At 35.8% G+C, this 14,627-nt stretch overlaps 1 protein-coding gene across 1 annotated transcript in view; it reads right to left on the minus strand.

Annotated features, from left to right (window-relative positions):
- Positions 1-1,346, minus strand: part of Dab (DAB adaptor protein) — a 199,625-nt gene extending 198,279 nt beyond the window's left edge. The window contains exon 1 of the mRNA XM_090390499.1: positions 1,169-1,346. Within this exon, the coding sequence (XP_090246625.1) occupies positions 1,169-1,346 (178 nt within the window). The remainder of the gene's footprint in view (positions 1-1,168) is intronic.
- Positions 1,347-14,627: the final 13,281 nt, after the last annotated feature.

Raw genomic sequence — 14,627 nt, forward strand, 5'->3', positions numbered from 1 at the left:
TAGATTGTACGAGTAAGCAGGTGAGTGAAACCTATCAGTTTAATGATGAAAATTGTAAGGTTCTGAGATTTAGTAGGCAATGATGGGATGTGAAGAGTATATCTAGTGGAAAAATTTCGAAGGAGATTGAGAAGACAAGAGATCTGGGAGTGGTGGTGGATGAGGATCTGAAGTTGAGGACTCACACTGCACGTTGTGATGTCAACAAATTGATGTGCAGAAATAAAGTTATGGTTCCATTGTACAAGGTCTTGATCAGGCCTCATATGGATTACCATACACAGATCTGGTCACCTGAAAGCACTGATCAATTCTTCATTTTGAAACATGTCTACATCACTGCCAGAAGATGCTTTCCCATTCAATCAAATTGATATCAAGTATAGATCAGTTACTTTGCTTTTCCCTGTTTCTTATATAAATATTACATTTATACAAGAAAATAAATACTATAACTATTAATAGCTCCATTCATCCTCATAACTGCTGGTCAAGCAGTTAGCATTGCCACTCTCCAGCCAACAGGCTGCAGATTCGAATCCTGTGGTGAACATGAATGTATGTAATTTTCATTAGGTAGTAGATAAATTTTACTGTTCGGTGTAAGCCTGCCATCCCACTTACTGGAGGCCTGAAGTAGTTTCAAAAAGTTCCAAGTTTGGTCTCTCGAACAAGGTTTCTGAACAGAGAACGTGAATTAAAAAATACAAGAAAATTATAAAAATTAATTAAATTGGTAAAAAAAAATTCACAGTCCACCTACAGTACTAATGTACAACCTTTCATGGATGGAAGTCATTAAAAAAAATATAATAATAAATAAATAAAATGAAAACATGGCAAAATGGTGATACATCAACCTAATACTGCACTGTAGCATGGAAGTCAGTGGAAGATATTTTCTTTGCTTCATATGATACTAACACCTTTCATAATTACTTGATGCCTACAACGACACTTAAACTATAGTGTTTGGCTTACAAAACAACTGGGTCTTGTATAGATTTCTTAATGTTCATGGGTAATTGCCACTAAAAACTAAGATTAATTGAGATTAAATGAAATTAATTTAGAATATTGATATCACTAAAATGCAAGTTTCATTTTATATCAACAAAGGAAATATGATAAAATATAAATTTAACCCTATATTTTTTATTCAGTTTACCTTTCTTGCTATTTCTTGATTTCCTTGATAGTTTTGAATCCCGTTGTTCCTTATAAAGTCTTATTCTGAGCTTTTTGTCTTTATATCCACTGACATCCTTTTTCTGCATTTGTTCTTTACAAGTATCCTGTTCCTTCCTATCTTCAACATTTTTGAGTATTTCTTTATTAGTTTTCATTATAATGATTATAGAAATCTTGCAATTAAATCTATAACTAAAAAGAAATAAAATTATACAAAGCATAGGTCCAATCATGCAAGTATCAATAATCAGTGTATATAAAGAGATAACCCTTAGTATTTAAAATGCTATTTAGTGATTAACCATTTAATATATGCATAAACTATTTGCAGTCACCGACTATAATTAAGCTTTTTGGGTCCTAGGCACAAGTTAAATTTCAGAGTTTCACTTCTTTGTTTTATATTTAGGTTTCAGATTTAGACAAAACATTTTGCAATTTAAATTACTGCTAATTCAAGAATGTATAAAAAATTATTACAGGAATAAAGAACTCAAAGTAAACAAAAAAAAGTATGGATATTAGTTATGAAATATTGAACTATTACTGCCTGACAGAATAGCAAATCAAAGCACAAAAATTATCAGAAAAATAAAATCAAATCACTGGTTTCCAAACTGCTGGATCCAGAGAAAACATTAGATGATTTGTCTATAACCCTTACATTTGTCCCTGACTGAGGAGAATAATCACAAAGTCTTAACTTCAGAGGTTAAATTTCAGCATATGAAATTTTCAGATATATGGAACTGCTGCTACTTCCTAAGTCTATCATAATCATCTACCGCGTAGTTCCATATAACTGAAAATTTCATATGCTTAAATTTAACTTCCAAAGTTAAGACTGTGACATAAGAAAACATGTGAAACTACAAAGGATGGCCATTAGCAGTGCATGAGAAACAGTCAAGGCTTGTTTGAGGGAAGCAGAATGCATCCAGAGTAAAGAGAAAAAAGGTGGGAGTTAAACAGATAGGCAAGTATTACACTGAATATTAATTATAACAACATTAAAAATTGGAAATAATATTAAAAAAGTCAAATTGCCATCACCAGGGAACACAGAACAATAACATGTGCATGCAGACATTTTGATGACAGCCAACTGAAGCAGGGTACAGAGTCCTGAATGGCATCCCCGGAGGATGAGCACTTCCAAAATTTGGGGTGGTTTCATGCACCCAAATTTGTTGGAGCCTGGAAAGTTTTTCAGGGCTGAGGCAGATTCCAGGAATAGCCTCACATATTTGTACTTGCTGCAGTGGAGTAGAGTGGCCTTCTTCCAGTGAATCCTACAGTAGGTGTCCAAAGCATGGTCAGCAAGTCCAGAATAGCTGCAATGGCAGAACCAGATGTAGTCTGAATTTCTGAACCAGAAGTTCAGAAATTCTGATATTAGCTGTCATAGTAGCTTGCAATTGCAAGGAACCTGGTAAATACCTGGCAGGTCTAGGGATTGTGGCTGGTCTTTGGTGGAGCAGATAAGAGATGCCAACTTTTTTATGTGCTCTGTAAGTGGTTGCAAGGTTTTATTTTTTTTAGGATTTTTGTTAATTTTTTGGATGTGTCCTGGATATATGAAATGGTGATCGATTTTGTGTAGTCTGTTCTGGAGGGATGGGAGGAAGTTGTGGTTATGGGGTTTTAATAATTTTTTTTTGGATTTGGTGGTGATTATAACCATTGGCTAAGCAAGTGTTGAGAATGTGGTCATTGAGCAGTTAGGGAAGTGTTGTTGTTGGCACTGATTGATTTTGCCCTATTATACAGAGTTTTATAATCCCATATTGTTGGGGGGCTAACTTGGTGAATGTATCTACTAGTGTATGTGTGGTATGTAAAAGGCAAAAGCCAGGGATTCATCAGGTTTGTGTGTGATCAGTGTCTAAGAAAAGGAGACAGCTGTTATTTGCCTAAGGTGAACTGGATTCTGGGATGATTGTTTAGACGCGTTAAGAAAATGTTGAGAGCATCCATGTCATGAGGCCAAATGGAGAACACATAGCGTAGCTAAACAGTGGGCTTATATAGGCAAAGTTTAAGGCTTTCTCTTCGAAGGTCTCCATGAAGTAGCTGGCCATGAGTGGAGAAAGCAGCGAACCAATGGCTATTCCTTCATGCAGTTTAACTTAATCTGCCTGAAAGTATATGGTTCAGACAGATTAGTAAAAAATTCATTCCTTTTTCGAGTGAAGTGCTGGCACTTCACCAGAACATCACAAATGCTGAGATGTGTTCCACTATTCACACACACAGGTGGGTCATAAGCCTTCAGTAAATATGAATGTGTACAATGATGGCCTATGCAGAACCCAGGAAGAACAATTTCCTCTCTTCTGTTTCATTGTTGGCTAGACTACCAGTGCTTAACTTCAAGCTTAATCCCCTGTTTGTCAGAGCTTAATGCCATGATGACTCCCACTGGGCAATTAGCTTTGATCTTATAAACTGTCTATAGACTATTATTTAAATAAAGGGGATATTAAATTAAATCCCACATTATTTCAATATGTCTATAGATTGTATGTTGGACTGTCAAACAGTGCATTCTAAATCTAAAACTATGAGCTGATCTCAGAGCTGCAGTCTCATTTCCCTTAATTCCAATATGGTTGGGAATCCAGCAAAACCAAATAACAAAATTAAGTCTTAATTTTGTACAACAGTTATAAAACTTCAAAAAGCATTGGATGTGGATTATACACAGGAGAAGAGATGGCCTGTAAAGAACTTAATGAATCTGTATAAATTATAAACTTTTGGTAGCAGCTCTTTTTTATATGTACAAGGGCAAGCTGAATGGTATCCAACTCTACCATATAATTACTCCAATCAAGTGGGATCTGGTTGGATATAGTAATATCATGGAATGCAGAAGCACAGCCAAATGAGGTCTTAGATCTTGACCACTCATTATAGATGGGAAAGATATGAGAGTGGGCTACTCTGTGTGTGCATTAAACAACTGCAGGTGGACAGATGGAATATGAGATTCTATAGTTGACAAAGTGACAGGTTGCAGGATGGAGTGCAAACCTGCTGCGGAGGAATGCTGTTATGTTTGGTGCAAGTAATGTCAACATTCATGCCAATAGTTTGCATAATCTTCTTAACACACACTATACCAAAAGGACATATAGCAGTTTGACATATGTGATATCGAGACTCCCAATGTAGAGAAAAGACTAGTCCAGGTAGGATGCCCTGGAAGGGACATTATTTTAGTGCATAGTTAAGAGAGAGAACTATTTCTGTCTAGGTGATAGAGCTGGTTCATTTGCTTCAACATAAAGCCTTTGGCTGGGCAATGTGGGAAAGGCACAAACAGTTATCTGTATGCTTTGACAATGGAATCCAACCACTGCAAGCTACTCTGCCTTGCAGAACCATGGACTTGAGCCCCATAATCCAGTTTTGAATGTATCGGTGTATGATCAAGACAAAGCAAAGAAGACTGGCCCACACCTCATTCTGTAGAAGATGGTGTGAAGCAGTTTTAATGCTCTCTTACACTTTTCTCTAAGTTGACAAATATGTGCAACAAATGTAAGTTTTCTGTCAATGATGAGTTCCAAGAACTTGGGTTCTGCTGCAAATGGAATACCAGTTTGTCACATTCTTAATCCAGGTAAAGGGTGAATTTTCGGCAGAAATGTACAAAGACACATTTTTTCTGCTGAAAACCTCAACATATGGAGATATACGATCAACAGCTTGCTGAAGTTGTCTTTCAATTACCCTCGTGTTACAAAAGTGACAGTAAATTGTGAAATCATCTACTAGTGTGTATACACAGCATTGTCTACAGTGGGAGGAAGCTGTGCAATGATTGAGTTAATTTTGATAGCAAACAGTGTGACAATTAAGACAGAGCTTCAGGGAACACCTGTTCTTGATGATATGGCTGAGTTAGCATGCTTTCCACTTACACTTGGAAGACTTGGCTAGACAGAAAGTTTTTAATAAATACAGGAAGGTGTCCTCTGAGACCTAGGTTATAGAGGTCTTTTAATATGCCATATCTCCAGCTCCTATCATAAGCTATTTCCATGTCACCAAAACAAATGTTCTTGTTTCTGGAATGCATCTCTTGCATGTTTCTAAGCATACCAAATGGTCCAAATTCAAATGATGTCTAAGAAAGCCAAGTTGTGTATTGGAGAGAAGATTATTGCTTTTTAAATACCAGAGAAGTCTGGCATTAACCATTTTCTCCAATATTTTACAAAAACAGCTGCTCAGAGCAACAAGTCGATAATTGTTTGCTTGCGTTGGACCATTTCCTGGTTTTGGGATGGCAATAACAACTGACTTATGCCGAGAATCCAGAAATTTTTCCTATGTAAGTATTCTGTTGTATATTAAGAGAAGATCCATGGATGATGATGAGTGAAGATGTTTTATCTCATAATGGATGTTATCAGGACACTACTGAACAGGGGTGAGACAATAAAAGAGTTCTTTTCAGTTCTTAACAAATGGCTGATTGTATAGCTCAAGCCCACTGGCAGAAAAATTTAGTTGCTATTGCTCTTTCAATATCAAAAATTCAGAAGGATAGGAAGCTGTTGCTGAGATTTTGGCAAAATTTTCTCCCAGTGTGTACAACAGTAGGTTGGGAATCAGCAACAACACATCCATTGTTGTCCAAGGTAGACAAACAGCGTGCTCTCTATCTTCCTTTAATTTTCCAGATTTTATCCCATACAATTTTGTGTATTGGTTGTTTGATTAATCAATGATGTAAATTGGATCCAAGATTGTTTTGACTCTGACATCTCACATAATTTGATGTTTTAAGGATACTTGTTACATAAAGACTGAATAATATATGCATGTAAACACAAGAAAGATATTTAATTAACCAAATATTTCGGTCTGGAAATAGCAGACCATCTTCAGTGGCACTACAAGAACAGTTTAAAAAAAAATTTTTTAAAAATACAAGGTGGAATACTAACAATAGATCATTTAAAAATAGAACAAGCTGCATGATGTTATATCACTAAGTATTAAAGGGAATATTTTTAAGTAGAGACATGATTGAAATAAAGATATTAATTAATAATATTAAATAACATAAAATTAATATAAATTAATGAGTTATCCTGACTAGACTTTCCCAGATTTTTAATATAGATATACAGTCATTCCGATTCAGGTTAGGATGATGGAGTAAGGCCTCTACACTTTCTTTGAATAAATGTTCAAATTTATAATGGGGTCTATGTAAGAGGCGAGTTTATGACCAAAGGATGTTGTGGTTAGTTTCAATCCCATGCTGAGCTAATCCAGATTTTTCAGGTTTGTTGTGGTGAATGGAGGATTGATGTTCTTGGATTCTTTTTTCAAGAGAACGTCCAGTTTGTCCAAAATAGGAGAGAGATTACAGTTACAGGGAATTTGATAAACTCCAGGAAGAGATATAGTTGAGCTATAGTCTTTAGGAGAAGGAAAATGGGAAGATAATTTGTTAATAGGTGAATACGTAGCAGTTAACTCATATTTCTTCAGAATTCTTGTGATAGGTTCTGAAATCCCAGAGATGTAAGGAATTGGAACTCGACATATTGAATCTTCGTTGTTTTGTGGTGGATTATAAGAATCGAGAAGATGTTGAGTACTCTTTTCGGAAAAGCCATTGAGTTTCATGTGCTGTTGGATGGTAGAAAGTTCTTTCTGTAGAAAATTAGAAGTAAAACAATTAGTTTTGGCTCTTCTGATAAGACATTTATGATTCCTGTTTTTTTGACAAGGATGATGGGCTGATTCTTTAAGAATATAACGACCTGTGAACGTTGGTTTCCTGTAAACTGTAGTTGTAAGAGTATTTGAAGGTGACCGGATGAGGAGAAAAACTTAAAGAATTAAGTTTGGGAATTAAGATGATGGGCTGATTCTTAAAGAATCAGCCCATCATCTTAATTCTTAAAGAATCAGCCCATCATCTTAATTCTTTAAGTTTTTCTCCTCATCCGGTCACCTTCAAATACTCTTACAACTACAGTTTACAGGAAACCAACGTTCACAGGTCGTTATATTCTTAAAGAATCAGCCCATCATCCTTGTCAAAAAACAAGAATCATAAATGTCTTATCAGAAGAGCCAAAACTAATTGTTCTACTTCTAAGATGGTCTGCTATTTCCAGACCAAAATATTTGGTTAATTAAATATCTTTCTTGTGTTTACATGCATATATTATTCAATCTTGCATAATGTCTTTGGCTCAAGCACACTTAAAGTTATTAAATTTCATACACTAAAATGGCTGCCTGACACTCTGAGTTCCAAGAAGGCTTTGGACACAGTGGAAATCAAGACGATGTTTTTGGAATTGAGACCGTTATTGCCCACACAATACAATTTGTTGCGTGCTTTAGTGCTTCGTTAGTAGGTGTTTAACTGTTTCAGCATTAAATTTTACAAGATGGGAAAATTCCAGCCTGGTTCATTTTCACATGGGTATCTGTGTAGGAGAACATGGTTCCTGTGAAGACAGAGTGCAAATACCAGAAAAATGACTGCTTCTGTATATGTTCTATTCAACATTCCATGTGAACAGTGGAAAAATAGCATGGGAGCAGAATTAGATATATGCCAGAAGGTATGTTAGGTTTCACTGAATAAAAGAAAGTAGTGAATTTATTATTCAAAAGGGAGAAGTCATTATTGTCAAGGATTCATTCAATGATATGACCTCATCCATTTCTTTTGGCACTACCTAATTGTGCCCGTTAAAGTCACCCATAAGAAGTATGGCTCAGAAGGTTGCAAGATAAGGCTCTTATCTTGATTTCATTTAACTCGGCACCCAGTGATAAATAAATTGAACATACTGTAATAAGAAATCCCATAGACAGACAAACTGCTACTGCTTCCAGAGCAGTATTAAGCTGGATATGATGGAAAGAGTATGAGTGCCCAGTACAATAGTTACTCCACCATAAGCAGGATCATCTCCAGTTCTGTCCTTGCATACCACAGTGAAATTCCTTAAGGTAGGGTCCTCAATGCATTTTAAATGTTTCTCCTGCAGATAGAAACAGAAAGGCTTATGCTTTTTCCAGCAAAATCTTAATACTGTCGATATTTAATATTCTGGTGAAACCCATGACAGTTACGCTGTAAAAATTTTCCTATTGTTTTGACTTTGTAGACTTCTCCAATTTCTGGGAGGTTGAGGGCTTCCCTTTGTCAGGTTTATATTTATCAATTGATTTTGGGAAGTATGGACAGCCAGTGTCCATCAGTTCCTCTGGAAAAATATGGTGTGTCAAGATCATTTGGTAAGTTCAATTTCTTTTCAGTGGATGCTGAATTATCTATTTTGTCTGTGGAGGTGTCTGGTGGTTTACTTTAAGTGATATCCTTGCCTGCCATTAATTTTTTGACAAGTGGGTTCTCATTGAACAGAACCATTTCTGGAGTGAAACTGTAGGGTGTGCAACTGATGCACTCAACAGAGAAGCTCTCATGATCATAAAGTTCAGTTATAGTGAAATTATCAGATGGTGGAATATACATACGAGTTTGAGTTGCTGTTGACATTTTCTTAACTGCCACCTCAGCATAAGAAGATCTCAAGAGAGGTGTGGTGGTGACTAACTTCTTTTTTACATCCTAATATGGTATTTTGTTTGTCTGAATGTTTTGCATTTCTTTTTCATCTTTCTCTTTCCACTTTGTGTAATTTTTTAACCTTTGGGAGAACCTGCCAGTCTTTCTAAACCCTTCTGAATAAAAAAGGGTGACATTTTCCCTATTGGCTTTTCACCTATTGCATGGATGATGAGAAAAACCAGTACATTCATATTGGCATCATGTCTTTTGTTTCTTACTCCAGTGATCAAATGATGCATCTATGGTATTACACCATAGATGTTTCATCGTCAAAAACATCTGAGACTGAATTCTTCATCCTCAAGAGATTTTTGTTAGGTGGAAGAGCTCCCAACCCACCACGGAACCAAATATGAACACCCACTGACCAACAAGCAATGACAGTGCTCTGTGATGGAATGGCAGGGCTACCCTGGACACTATAATGACACCACAGCCTTCAGCTGCAGCCCTGGACCATGGAGTAAGAGACTTACTGCACCACTGTCGTATTTAGGTATTTCCCGCAATGAACATGTTGATTTACATGCATAACCTATTTATATCGTAAATTCGTAATATAAATATAATTACAAAAATGAGAGCCCAGAAATTTCTGCCACCCCTCAAAATTTGCCACTATAGGCCTGGGCCTATACCTAAATACGCCACAGCTGTTGACCTTTGTAGGTAAGCCCAAAGCTGAATGATCCTAGTTGGGCCATCCAGAACCATCCATCTTGCTGAAGCAGAGACAAAAGTAGTGAAGGACTACCAGGATTTCCTTTCTGGATGATCACAGTGTCTATGTTGTGAGTAAAAGGATGAATGATTAAGTAAGGAAAACTTTAATGAACACAGATGGAAAGAAGGTAATGGAATAGAAGAAATAGTTTGATTACTGAATGATCACTCTGTGAGCAGCTATCATTCAGGTGAACATAATGCAGTAATTCTTTGTATACCAGCCTCTGTTGCATCAGAGGTAGATGAACAAGAGATGCTTAGGATATTTTAGAATCTTAATGTAATATACAGACGTGTTGTAGTTCAGTGGGTTTCGATGGAGCCCTGTGGTTGGAAAGACTTGGATTCAAATCCCATCTATGACTCAAAGAACCTTTATCAGGGCTTTTCACTCAAAGGTGTGTGTGTTAGCTGGTCTCATATGGGGTGAAGGGGGTTTATCTACCGGAAACATGGATTTTTTCATCCCTCAAAACATGCAAACCGGCCCCATGAACACACATCTACAGCCACAGGATATTAACTGTAAGATGGAAGAGATCCATAATAGTCAATCTCCTGGATGGATATGACACCTGAGAGGGAAGAACGGGACAATGTGATATAGATATGGGAGATTAAATAGAATACTGTATTATGTAAATAGGTCTGTATTATGAGAAAATGTAATAATTGACACTGTACCTGTGAACAGTCTGTTTAAATCTCAGCACTGGCAGGATCCCATGAGAGTAGGAGGACAAGATTATTCCATTTAAAGGAAATTTGAAAACAGATAGCAATTACAGACCTGTATTATTATTAAATATTTATCCCACACGAGAGGTAACATCTGAGGTGCATGCAGATAAGGACTGAGAAAGAAGAAATCTATTGACATTTTTCATAAGGAGCTGCAGGTTGAAGTTGTTGAAAAACTCAATATGAAGAAGACTGTTCCAGAGGCAGATGGAATAAATGAGGACGAGGAGAAGCAGGTTTGATATATTTGCATTTGTACTGAAAAAGGATGTTGGGAAGCTGTTCTTGTTTTAACAGGTCCAACAGAAAGTGTAGGAATGTTTGTCAATTTGCTGGAGAAGTTACCATGGAAATACCTATAGAAGAGACAGAGTTAAAACATTGCATCTGTGAGACAGAGGTTGAAGTGAGCTTGTGAGGGAAGGATCACCTATGAGCCAAATTGCTCTCTTCTGGACAGCATCAAAATGTTTAGAGATTTTAGGTGCACCACCCTAGATGTGTGAATGGTATTCTAGTGATGGGTGGATTTGGGATTTATATAGTATTAGTAGCTGGTTGGATGTAAATAGCTTCTTGAGCAGGAAAGATTGCTCAAAAAACTATTGATGTTATGTGTCTGCCAGGAGAGGCTGAAGGTAAATGTTGTCAGTCCAAGGAGAGAGAGTTCATCCTATTTGGTGATGTGTGTATTACTGAGAATAAGGGATTGTGAGCTGAGGTCCCCTTTATAAGAAAAAAAGCAGGACTGTGTTTTGGCAGCATTGATGACCATGTTATCCTTGCCCCACTTACAGGTGATATGGAGATCATTGTTTAAGGCACTGGTTGAAGAAGATTCCGATGTTAGGGGATTTCTGAAAACTACATGGTTTGTCAAAGGAGCATGAGAAATGGAGTGTTATATCAAAGCTGTGGATAAATTTGGTGGTGATTGAGAGTAGGTGGTTTACATATAAGAGGGGGGGGGGATATGTGACAGAACAGAGCGCTGAAGTATTCCTGCATTGGTATCAAAACTCAAAGAGCAGGTACCACCCACGACATTCAGTGAATGATGAGAGAGAAAGCTGTCTATCCAGTTACAGAGAGTGGCAAGTAGACCGAAGAAGCGCAATTTGAAAAGGAGCCCTTGATGACAAACATGACTGAAATTTCTAAAAATGTCAAACATAACAACACATATTTCTCTAAACCATTCCATGGCACATGTCTGGAGGTGGGCGATGTAGGCTAAGAGATCAGTCATGGATCAGAATTGAAAAAAAGGTGGAAGAACAATAGCAGCCAGTTTGGGAAAAATATGTCCATGTAAATGCTTACAGAAGAGACAAGGCAGAAAACAGAAAATCTTATGAGAGTGAACATGTGAGTGAGGAATCATCAATTAATTAAACTGCCTTCTTCTAGATAGTATGAAGCACCTTTAGGGATGTTTTAAGTAAAATGTGTCAACAATTTTGGGATTTATAGTGTTACCAGCTGCACAGGTTCAGAGGAGTCTTGAGTAGAAAAGTTATACCAACTTTATTTTTTTTGAGTGCTGAAAAAGGGCTGAGATATCTGTGTCACGGAGGTTAGAGGAGTAAGTCAGCTCAAGAAGAGAAATCTTATATATATATATATATATATATATATATATATATATATATATATATTTATTTTTTCTTTTCGAGATCTGGGTATTATTAAGAGTAAAGGGAAGTGAAATCTTTCTTTTAAAAGAGCGAGAGAGAGAGAGAAGACAGGACTGTGTTTCAGTAGCACTGAAATTTCCAAGGTTATCCTTGTCCCACCGAAGGATAGCAACATCAGTTTAAAATTAGTTATGACAGATCCTGGGGATTTTAATTCATTTCTGTAAATTATGTAAACTACAACTGTGTTAAGAATAATTACTTTAATTTCCCAATGTTTTGACCTTCATATTAAGGTCATCATCTGGAGTATACACACACATATATACATATATACAAAGACAAGCTATATTACATTTCAAACAGCATGCCAAAGTGACAATGATTTGATCAACTGTTATTTTATTTGGCCTGACCTCTAGTGAAAAAAAAAACAAAAAAAAAAACATCAAAGTTATATCCTATTTATAACAACATCAGAGAACAAATTCATATAAATACTTTTAATAGAGCAAAATTGGAAGCCCAATCAATAATTTAACAAGTGTTTGTTACATTAAAGCTAAGATCATAGATTACTACAGTGCTAACTATAATTAACTCTTAGACCAAAGGTTATGTGGGCAAAATATGTGCCATCCATATTCTTGAGATTTTTTTAGACCTTCACCATTATTATTAAGATTAGGATGGTTGGTAAGAATTTCACAGGTCTCTAAATTTATGCTCATACCATGTTTTGGTGTGATGTAAACAACAGGTGCCTTTCCACTCAATTCTATGTAGAGTATTCACAGTATGATCAGAAAGGCTACATTCACTATAGTTATTAAATTTAATGTGCCATTTATGTTCCTTTATCCATTAGGAATTGAGCAACCTGTTTCACCAATATATGGTAAATTAAGGGTGCAATGAATACAGTATATTCCAAGGTGGGCTAGTGGAAGAAGTGGATCCTTGGATGAGTTGAATAAGTTCTTCAATTTTACAGGTTTAAAGGTGACATTAAGGTTGTATTTCTGTGGTACTCTGTTTATTTTATCTGATATTCCTTTAATGTATGGAATAGCTACAATATTATTTTAATCTAGTTTGTTTTTAAGTGGAGTCTTGAAGAATTTTATTGATAGTATTTTTGCTGCAGCCATTTTTCAGGAAGGTATTGCTGATAACTTATAATTCATGTGTTAAGCGCTTGCTCACTGCAGCAAGCAGATGATGACCTTAATATGAAGGTCAAAACATTGGGAAATTAAAGTAATTATTCCCAACATGGTTGTAGTCTCCATAATTTATCGAAATGAATGCTGTTCACTGTGTAACACTAAAAGAAAGGATTGAAGCTTCTGATGACTGTGCACTACAAGGTTTGTCAAATGATGAGGAATAGACTGTATTATGATCAGTATAGCTATGGATAGGATTTGAGGTTAGTGAGAGGTAACCAGCACATAGCAGGAAGAAAGTGGCTGAAAAGTACAGAGCCCTGGAGTACTAGTAGAGAAATTGGAAGTGACCCAATTGTAAAAGGTAGAAGACAAACTATGAAATACACACTCATATGAAAATTTCATATTCATAACAACATGATGCTGCTTCTGTGAATTAACTGACACAGTATTTGTGAACTCAGCTTATTTATGACATTGTTGCTTGCTACATCTCTGTGTTTTGGTGTTTTCCTGTGAATTATAAACTGTTTATAACTACTTAAATATAAAGAGCCAATAAGCTTCAGGCCAATAAATAGGCAAATAGGCCCAAGATTGTACTACGACTACTTGCATTAGCTCACGCTAGTAATCGCCGATACTTTTATAGTTTACTATATATTCGGCATGAAACTCTCTGATTCCAATCTTTGAGTTTCTTATTTGGTTTTAAAACAATTTGGGATTTAATATCCCCTTAATTTAAATACTGTTTGCAACTATTATATGATTTTATTGTTGATGATAATAATGGCAGATAAAAGTCAAAGTAAGGGTGCTGTTGCTCTAGTGAAAAAAAAGATCGGTAAACCTGTTGCATTACATGCTACGATTAAATGATTAAATTTAGTGACAATGATGTACTGAACACAGACAGGCTGCAGGCTAAACTAATTGCACTACTGTTGTTATAGTTCTTCAAAATAAAGATAAAGTGAAAAGTGCTACAATAGTTAATACTACAATTATATGTAAATATGACAATCTTATTGTCAAAATGGAAAAAAACTTTTAACGGTGTATAAATTGATGATTATACTGGGTGATGTGTTCTTCCCTAAGTCAAGCTATTCAGAATGACTTTTCCATTTGAAAAAATTATTCTAAATTTTTCATTTGCATATCTGATGTAACTAAATGCTCTATTTACATCATTTACCAACATATGACTGCTTAATAGTGAAGAATTTATGGAGACACAACACACGTTTGAATAATTACTTAACATTAAGCAAGTAACAATCAACGTTTTGACCTCTGTATCATCAGAAAAACATACATATGTACAACATACAAGCTACATGCTGCTGCATTATACAAAAGTAAAATGAATCTAAATGTTTGTTAATCATTTATCCTAGCCTGATTTCTAGTGAGGAAAGAAAAAAAAAAAAAAACAGAACTACATTAAACAATTTCTACAGTCCTTTCGTATTGAGATTTTCTTCCTTCTGATGTTGTTCCGATTGCTATATGGGTTAAAGATGGGTCCTCCAC

This window comes from Typopeltis vanoorti, chromosome 3, assembly GCF_054136105.1.
Source record: "Typopeltis vanoorti isolate ZY-2024b chromosome 3, IOZ_Tvanoo_1.0, whole genome shotgun sequence".
NCBI classification, from domain to species: domain Eukaryota; kingdom Metazoa; phylum Arthropoda; class Arachnida; order Uropygi; family Thelyphonidae; genus Typopeltis; species Typopeltis vanoorti.